Source organism: Terrapene carolina, unplaced genomic scaffold (genome assembly GCF_002925995.2).
Source record: "Terrapene carolina triunguis isolate 2854851 unplaced genomic scaffold, T_m_triunguis-2.0 Scaffold66, whole genome shotgun sequence".
NCBI lineage: Eukaryota > Metazoa > Chordata > Testudines > Emydidae > Terrapene > Terrapene triunguis.
Window position 1 is genome coordinate 84711137 of NW_020664417.1, and position 9342 is coordinate 84720478.

The 9342-nt window shown below is 42.3% G+C and overlaps 1 protein-coding gene across 1 annotated transcript in view; it reads right to left on the bottom strand.

Moving 5' to 3' along the window:
- Window positions 1–5451, bottom strand: part of HTT (huntingtin) — a 193729-nt gene extending 188278 nt beyond the window's left edge. Inside the window, exon 1 of the mRNA XM_024214918.3 lies at window positions 5017–5451. Coding sequence (XP_024070686.2) covers window positions 5017–5117 — 101 coding nt within the window. The 5' untranslated portion in view covers window positions 5118–5451. The remainder of the gene's footprint in view (window positions 1–5016) is intronic.
- Window positions 5452–9342: the final 3891 nt, after the last annotated feature.

The window sequence follows — 9342 nt, forward strand, 5'->3', positions numbered from 1 at the left end:
GAACACATTTTGAAGAAGAGAAGGTGTGAATGGAGAATGACAAAAATTGGTAGAAGCAGATCGTACCTAAAAACTACTTTTACCTTGGTAAGTAAGATTTTAATGTTGACAGCATGTCTCTAACCAAATACGTAACAATTAGTTTCTTCAGTGATACACAAATTTCAGCTACCTATTTCTTGTCAGTTAGTGACATCCAATTTTTCACAAACATAGGTTGAAATAGTTAATCCACTGTTTTCACATTTCTCAAAAACTTCCCTTTTGGGATGAAGTTTCTCAGATTTCATCTCAACCCCAGATTTTGGGTTTTTGTTTTTTTTAAAGAAAGAGTGAACAAAGAAGAGGATTATTAATAAAATCTTATTTTGAAAGCACCTTACAGTCTTAAGAATGTTAAAATATCTTACTAATTTACATAATTCGTTTCAAGCCCCCCACCAACACCCACACTTAAATGCAACCACACGTGGAATAAAAAAGCAGCAGTTTAAGAGCTAACATCAACACTGCATAATAGGTTAAGACAAAAATAATGAAAAATGTCATGGCCAAATTACGCAGTAGGCAAAATGAGCAACCAAGTTGAAATTTGGCCAAAAGGACCAAGAGTAAACACCAGTAACTCTTGGAAAGGTGTCATAGGACCTTTAATGACCAATGTCAGAATCTCCATTTCACATCACTTTTAAAACAGCAGGTTAAAATACTCAGAATCACCTAAGTGACTTGGAGTCTAAGCCCAATTAAAGTCAACAAGCTCTTAAATCAAACTCCTAAATCACTTAGGTACTTTTGAAAATTTTACCAAGCATCTCCAGCAGCACAGTGCCTTTTAGCACTATAGTAGGCAATGGTTCAGTACTGACACAGAGGAAGTGTGCAATTTATTGAATCAAGTTACATTTGGACATGCATGTAGACACACTAGATATAAAGTATGCCAATTAAGTTGCTGAATATGGTTACCTTTGTACTTTTAATTATTAAACCAAAGACACTCCAACCCCAACCAAGACTCAGCATGTCTTTAAAGTTAGTTGAACTGGCATAGGATAATCCCATCTCTATGAAAGTCAATCCACTGTAAAAATCTACAATCAATGAGTTGAGCTAAAAATGGAACAAACTCAATCTACCTGAAAAGAATGACTCATACTTTATTTTTGTTTATGCTCAGATTTTAAAAGGAGAAAGTCTACAAAGAATGCAAACACTTCACTGGCTACCATTTGGGTAATCTAACAATGTAAAACATGGAACTATGGGCCATTTCCAGTTGCCAACTCTTTCTTCATCACTAACTTAATATTTTCTTGGTTTCTAATACAGCTGTGTGTGATGTTTAAAGATAAATCTCTATTAAAGAACTACTTTTCTGGGAACCTGAGTTGATGACAAGTGTTCCTGTGCATAATCTTGTTTACTAAGGATTTGTGATGCTGAGAACTAGGAGGAACTGGTATGGAGGAATGAATAACTTTAAAACAGCTAGCATTTTTTGTTTTCCTTAAATATTATCAAATGCATTTGAGAAATATGCAGGAAAAATTCCAAGGGTTGTTCTCCCTCATGAACTTTTATCTCTTAGATCAGATCATCTTTCTCTTGGATGTGACTACTATCATTATCAACATCTACAGCATGACAAAGGATAACACTATGTCACAGAGATCACAGGATTCCGTGGCTTTCAGGGACATCTGTGATATTTTCTGCTTCAACCCTAAGGTGCCAGGGGGTCCCAGAGCTGTCAGCCAGCAGGGCCTGTCGGTGCTGGACATCCCCCAGCAGGGCTCAGGCTCTCTTCCCTCCACCCCTTGGTCTTAAGTCATCTCTCAGTCATCCTCCCACCCCCATTATTTTTAGTAAAAGTCACAGGCAGGTCACAGGCTTCTGTGAATTTTTGTTTATTGGCCAGGACCTGTCCGTGACTTTTACTAAAAATAACCGTGACAAAAATCTTAACCTTAATCATGACTGTTCTGGACTCTAACTAGTGCTATGGTGGAGGATGAGGGCAAGGAGCTGTTCAGTGTCACAGTGCTGTAGCATCCCATCACTGTGATTGTCTCCTGTGAAGGTCTTGATGGAGCAGATGTAGAAGGCCCCAAATTAAAATCTTTATTGTCTAAACACTGAATGTACAGAATTGTGTTCTTCCTGATTTCCAGAGCATTAGGGAAAACCGAAGGGATGTGGGTTAAATGATTTCTGACTTGTATGCAGTGACGTTGTAGCTGGTGTTGTTCCCAGGATATCAGAGAGAAAGTGGGTGATGTAATCTCTTTTACTGAACCAACTTCTGTTCCGTCCAATAAAAGATATAACCTCATCTATCTTGTCTCTCTAATTCCTGACTTGCCAAAAGTCACTGAATTGCCAGAAGGAAGTCTGCAATCCTAGCATACACCTTGATCTTTCATATTTGGAGAAAGTTTTAGCAAATGATCCCAACCCATTTTCATCTTTCCAGGGAACAAGAAGCTAGCCCATACCCCTGGTCCTGGGGCATCTTGGCCTTAGCTGCCTTCTCATGTGGCAGTGACATGATGCCAGTGTTTGTGTATCTGCTGTGCTGGTGCTTCTTACTATCTCTAGAGAGTAGAGTGAACGTTGCTTTTACCATTGAACAACACTGTCCAGAAAACTTTAACATATCCAGTTAAATTTCTCCACAGAGTCTACTAATAAGATAGTTTCTTATAAGGGTAGCTTTTTCACAAAAGACCTGTTAAAGTATTGGGTACAAATACTCGCAAGTTGATATTAAAATATGATGTAAGGGTCTGAATTTAAATTTGCAAAATAAGAGCATTGAAAATTCAGTCTTCTGATCTAACCTTATTGACTCTGCTTTTAAAAATAGGCTCTATGGTATGACCGGTAATTGGTTGGATAGTTCCTGGTGGAACCCAAAACAAATATGGTTGCAAACTAAAACACACTAAGGCCACAGAGGATGTGGTGATAATCTTTGCTTATGTTTTTTAATGCTTTTATGAATTTCAAGGGACATGCTCAACTTAAATCATACTTTTACCTGCAATATTTTGACCTAAGAATACTATAATTTAGAGACTAGAAAGGAAAAACGTCTCGTTTGGTGTGTTAACTTTGCATTTGACACACAGAAGTTTGTGTACGGTCTCTTTCACTGCCTCAGCTCTACAGCTGGGGTCAATTTCCTCAACTGTTTGTGTCTTTCACTTAAAAATAGGAAAATGTGGTAAAACTACAAAGTGGCAGAAGGACTCGGGCATGTGTGGTGGAGGAAGACTGGTCTCGTAGTTAAGGCACTGGACGACTGGGGCTTAGGAGATGTCTTATGTGACCCTGCCCCAATCATTTGTTCCTGTCTCTTTTCCACTTGTAAAATAGGGATAGTACTTTATTTGCCAGGTGTTCTGAGAATAAATTCGTTGAGATATCACAGAAGAGCCTATAAAAGAAATAGCACCTTAAACTACTTTTCATTTTTTTTAAATGCCCAGTTGCCATTGCTCTTTTAAGTTTTAACTCTGCCATCTTTTATCATCTAAGTTTTTAACATCAGGGTAAACAATTGGACAGCTAACATTCACAGGATACTTGTTTTATTATTAATGTATGGGATGCATAATTCCCATTAAGAATTTTGCTATGCAATGTTACTGTATATTATAGGCAAATGAATGGAGACCTTTGCGGTTTGAGAGTTCATATTGTAAAAATATTAAAACTATAGGGAAACTATCAAAGTTTAGGTATGAAATTTAGATGTTGTATTAATGCCCAAGACATTATTTATTTATTTTTAATTGGGATACGTAGTATAATACACACAGGGGTCACTGATTTTCTTGTTGTGTGTTTTGTGAAAAATGTATACTTGAGGATCACCTAAACAATCAATGCTATAATAATGCTTTAGTAAAACTCCACCTGAATAAGAACCAGTTTTGTTTGGGATTTAAACACTCCCTAGCAGTATCTGACACTCAGACACTGCAACATGAAGTAGAACATAAAACTGACAAAAGTGAAACTAACTAATCTCTTTTCACTGTTCAGGTTTTTTAAGAAATTGTTACATATAATTCAAACATTATTACTTCTAGAAGATTAAAAAAGTTTCCCTAAAAGAAACAGATTCTGACATAACGGACAAATAAGTGCCAGCACTTTTGGTAAAAGCTGAATGATAGACTACTGAACTTTTTGCATCCCTCTGGGGAATTAGTTCTACTAAGATGATATGTATCTAATGCCATATAATGTAATAAGATCCAAAAGGCCAGTGTTTGGAGAGATTTGAGTCCAGTAAAGTGTAGATGTTTGTATAAAGGAGTGGCTGTTATGATAACCTAGACAAATAAGTGCAAAGAAAAAACATAAGTACTATAATAATTTGTCTGCTCTTTAACGCTACTGGTGCAACATAACTACGCAGTTTATTTCTCATAACTTTTCTTTTTTAAAAAAAAAAAGAAAGAAAAAAAAAGCTCTCCGTATTTTCTAGATAGATACCCAGACAGTTACCAGAACAGACACTTTATTAAAGTATCTTCTTCCAGTGAGAAAGGGCCAGCTGAGAGCAGAACACCAGCCTTGCTTTGCTGGCACACACGTGGATTATTATTATTCCTGGAGTTTGCCAGGGGGTGTGCAAGAGGCTCTCTGGCTGTCACGAGGGATCGCAGGTAGCAGCGGCCTGGAGACGAAGCCAGCTCACTCCGGCGAGCGAACCTGCGGAGCAGGTTAATGCTTTTTCTTCTGGTGAGAACGGGTTTTGCTGGGGGGGTCTTTCAGTGAAACCAAGTGCTTCTGGAACCCGCCTTCATACAACCGTTAGCTCAAGAGGCAGCAGCAGGGGCCCATCCACCCTACCCATGGCAGGGCGCCCACGGGCGTCCCTTCCCACGCCAACCCGCTCCCCCTGAGGGCAGCAGCTTCTCAGAAGCTCTAAGTTCCCGTCCTCCCCCGCCTAGTCCTCGCTACCGACCCAACCTCGCCGCCCCGCGGCCGGACACTCACGCTCTCTGGAGCGGCTCCTCGGGGATGGCAGCCGGCCCCTGCTGCTGCTGAAAGGAGCGGAGGGACTCGAAGGCCTTCATCAGTTTCTCCATGGTGGCCATGTCCGCTCAGCCCGCGCCGAGCACCGCAGGGGCCAGGCGACCGCAGCGCCCGGGGACCGGACTCCCCCTCTTCTCCTCACAGCGCCTGAGCCGCTCGCTTGGACCCGGAGCCGCCTCCCGGCTCACAGCGCCCGAGAGCCTGGAGTCTCTCCCCTCTCAGCGCACGGGCTGCCCGCTCCTGGGGCCCCGGAGACTCCCCGTTCGCCGCGCCCGGGCCGCCGCGACACTGTCCCTGCCGCCGTCGGGGTCCCCGCGCCGCCGCTCGTCACTGCAATGAATGGAGGAGACGCTGCAAGGGGCCGCGATCACTCTGAAGCCGCCGCGCCGCCATCTTGGAAACCTCCCATCATCCCCCACGCTACCCCTCCCTGCCCGGCCTAGAGCAAAGTTCCCCACGCAGGCCACGGGGCCCGGCGCACCCGCGGGAGGGAGTGGAAAATTAAAGAGCGACAGCCTCACCCACCAATCAGAAAGGAGGCGCTCCGCCTGCTGCCTTAATCACCGCTAGCTGGAGAGGAGGCCTTGGGGCAGTGTCACCGCTCAGACAAACACAAGCTTGGTTGAGGAAACACAAATTCATCCACGCTCCCTTCACCGCGCTCCGCCTCCTCTGGGGAAGATGGCTGTCAGGTCCTAGTGCCCCTTGGTTTGGTGTCAAGCTTGGGCCTGTCTGCCAGCTTCCGCCTGTCGAATGGTGCGTGCGGGCTTCGTTCCCCCAGGCTCCAGCGGAGCCTCGGGCAGAATGGTCGGGATGACGTAGAGCAGCAGCCCCTAGCTCCGTGGGGACAGGGCACATAGAGCAACCTCCAGGTCTGTCCACACCCAGCTCTTGTGCTGCTGTGGCTACGTGGGCTCAGGCACCCAGGCTTTGTCTGTCCTTTAACGCTCAGCAACACGTAAGAGGAATTATGACAACAGGTGTGAAGTTAATGCATATTAAACCCTGGTGTGGACACTCCCATTCAGAAGTGAAGCGGACTTCATTCACATTAACTTAAGATACCATCAGAAGGGATTCGGATAAAGCAAACTAAGGCCTGGGCTACATCTAAAATTTAGGTTAACATAGTGATGTTGCTCAAGGCTGTGAACAATTTTGTGCTCTGAACATTATAGTTCGATCAACCCAACCCCTGGCCTAGACACGTCTAGGACAGTGGAAGGATTCTTCCATCAACCAAGCTCTGCCACCTCTTGCAGAAGTGGATTATTTACTTTAGTGGTTCTCAAAAAAAAACCCAAAAACCCTTCCATGGATTTAAGAGGTATATACACTACAGCATTATAGTGGCATACCTGTGCTGCTGTAGTGCAGACATATCCTAAGGTTGAATTGAATGACAGTATCCCTGTAGGTTTAATGTTCTTCACACCTTCAGTTTATCTTTATGGTTCTGAATATCCCTGCATTAACAAGCCCTGATGCAGCTAAACTTGTTGCACCCTTGCAGGGTATAACAAACTGTTTCTAAACTGATTTAGTTAAAGTGGGACAACATGCATACACCCAAGGTCTAAGGTACATACATCTCACAGGGTATGTCTACACTGTAAGCACTACAGTGGCCCAGCTGCAGCTACTTCGCTGTAGAACTGTAACGTAGACACTTGCTACAGCACTGAAAGGGGGTTTTCCATCACTGTGGTAAATCCATCCCTGGGGAAGGCAGTAGTTAATGGAAGAATTATTCTATCAACCTGAACTAGTGGTATCAATAACAGAGTTTAGGACAGCTTAACACCCCTGAGTGACATAGCTAGGTTGACCTAAGGTTTAAGAGCAGACCAGGACATGGAGTTAAGTGAAAGCAGTATAAGCAGAGCTCTGTGCTCCATCTTCCCCTTTAAACGAAAATATCAGTGAAGTAAAATTCTACATCCCTAAAAATCCTTTCACTTTTTTCAGATTCACTTTTCAGCAGTCCTTTCCTTCACTTCCTGCTTGAAAGCAGGAGCTGGGCACACTCTATTGATTATGTGTGGACCAGACAAGCTGAGCTCAGACATTGCCACAGAGAAGACAGCAGCTGCTCCTGTCGGACTACATCACCAAATGCAATCATATCAGTCCTTTGTCTCCTCCTCTAAGGGTTCAGGTAGCTAGAAGAGAGGACCAGACTGTGCTTAACACTTACAGAAACTGATTGGGAGAAAGGTAGGCTTGTGACTTCTCTTTGATAGCAGAGACAACAATTCTTTGAGCTCAGAAAGACACTTCTGAAAAGCAGTTTTTGACTTTGGAATGAAGAGGCACAGGTATTAAAAAACATAATTGTAAGAATATACTCAGAACTCCACAAGATCAAACAATATTTTATATATAATTTGCACCCTACAAATTACACATGCCAAACACTACCTGTGCTATCAGTACTCAAAATAGTTTTACAGAACAAATACACAAGTTTCCAACAAGTGCACTTAATATACATTTACTTCCCAAGTAGTATTCCCTCTTGATTTTTATTCTGTTGAAATGGAAAAACCAATTAGGTTTCTCCACATTTCCACTCTAATAGCACATGCACTACAGAACAAAGACATTGACCTTAGGCTAAAATGAGACATTTATTACAAGAACTCATGCTAAAAGATTGAAAAGAACCAGTGACGCATTGCCACACAGAATATTTTCATCTGAATTAGGTCCCATTTTTCTGTTTTCCCACCCCTTGTTTTGAGACAGATGCAGGTCAGAGTTAAACTAGGTTTATATTAAGACTGGACTTTACTACTGTATTTCATGCCAGCATGACATTTTGCATTCATATAGACCTCCTATTTACTTGTGTATCATTCATCCTTGTACATATTCAGCGTCACTGAATTAAAAACTTCTGCCTTCTTCAGCCTTGGCCTTTCTGAAGCTAAAACTTGTTCCAACTACCCTGATTTACATGAAGGCACCGCTCCTCTTCTTCCTATAATTTTCTGTGTCAAAGGGTACCTTTGTTCTTCTTTGCAAAATTAATTAATACTAACTTTACAACCTACTGTTGTGAAGTAGGTTTTTTTAAGTCAATACTTCTATCGATAGAAATCTAATATTTTTGGTGGGGGGGGGGGAAATCAATGTAGTGTTGCACTGAATTTTCCATACAGTTACAACTGCTGGCTTTAATATAACTGGTTGCTTGAACCCATTTAACTAAAATCCTTTTATTATGCAAATTAAAGTAGATAGAAAAAGTAAAAAATTGATCAATGTAATAAAAATATGCAACAAAATGTATGCGACTTTTGGAAAACTAGATGCTGAAGTTTGCCTACACTAGGAAAGCTAAATGGCTAATATAATCTCCACCTGCTAAGAAAAGACTCTTTGAAATAGATTTTCACGCTGAACAAGTTAAGCCTTTTCATCTTCTCTGAGAAAGATGTTTAACACAAGATTGAAGATTCTCCAGGGCGTCTTTCTAGAGCTATATCTGAAGTTCGGGATAAAATTTTCTTATTTAGTTCTGTCCATTCTTGATCATTTAACTTCTCTTCATTACAAAGCCAGGTTTTCAGAGGTGCAGATAATTTTAGAAATAAATTTGTGTTCATTTACTGCAGTTGCACACTGAATTGTGGTACCTGGTAAATTGTTCTAATGGTTAATTACTCTCTCCATTAAAAATATATGCCTTATTTCCAGCATGAATTTGTCTAGCTTCAACTTCCAGCTATTAGATCATGTTATACCTTTCTCAGCCAGATTGAAGAGACATTTATTAAATGTTTCTTCCCTGTGTAGATAGATACCTATAGACCAGAGGTTCTCAAACTGTGGTCCATGGACCACCAGTGGTCCGTGAGCTCCATTCAGGTGGTCCACGGATAGTTCCCGCTAAGGTGCACACCTAGGCAGCCACACACAAGAGAATGAAGGGCCACCCACCTAATTAGTGGAGCCGTGCAGATATGGCTACTCTAATTAGCTGCCTGGACCCTGGAGAAGATGCACATGTAAGGTGAGGTGGTGGCCTTGGGGTATAGGAAGTAGGTGGGAGGGGCAGTGGGGTTGAGAAGAGGGGATGGGGTGAATTTGGGACGTGCAGGGCTGCCGCGGCCAGAGAAAGAGGTGACTTTCCCCAGGGCTGTGGCTGCCGGGGAGAGACCCCCCCTCCTTCCCAGCCCCATCTCAGGGGCTGCCGCGGCAGAGGAAGAGAGGGAACATCCATTGAATTAGAAAGGTAAGACTATTGATATTAAAATATGAGTTGTGTGCTTTTATTTGTAG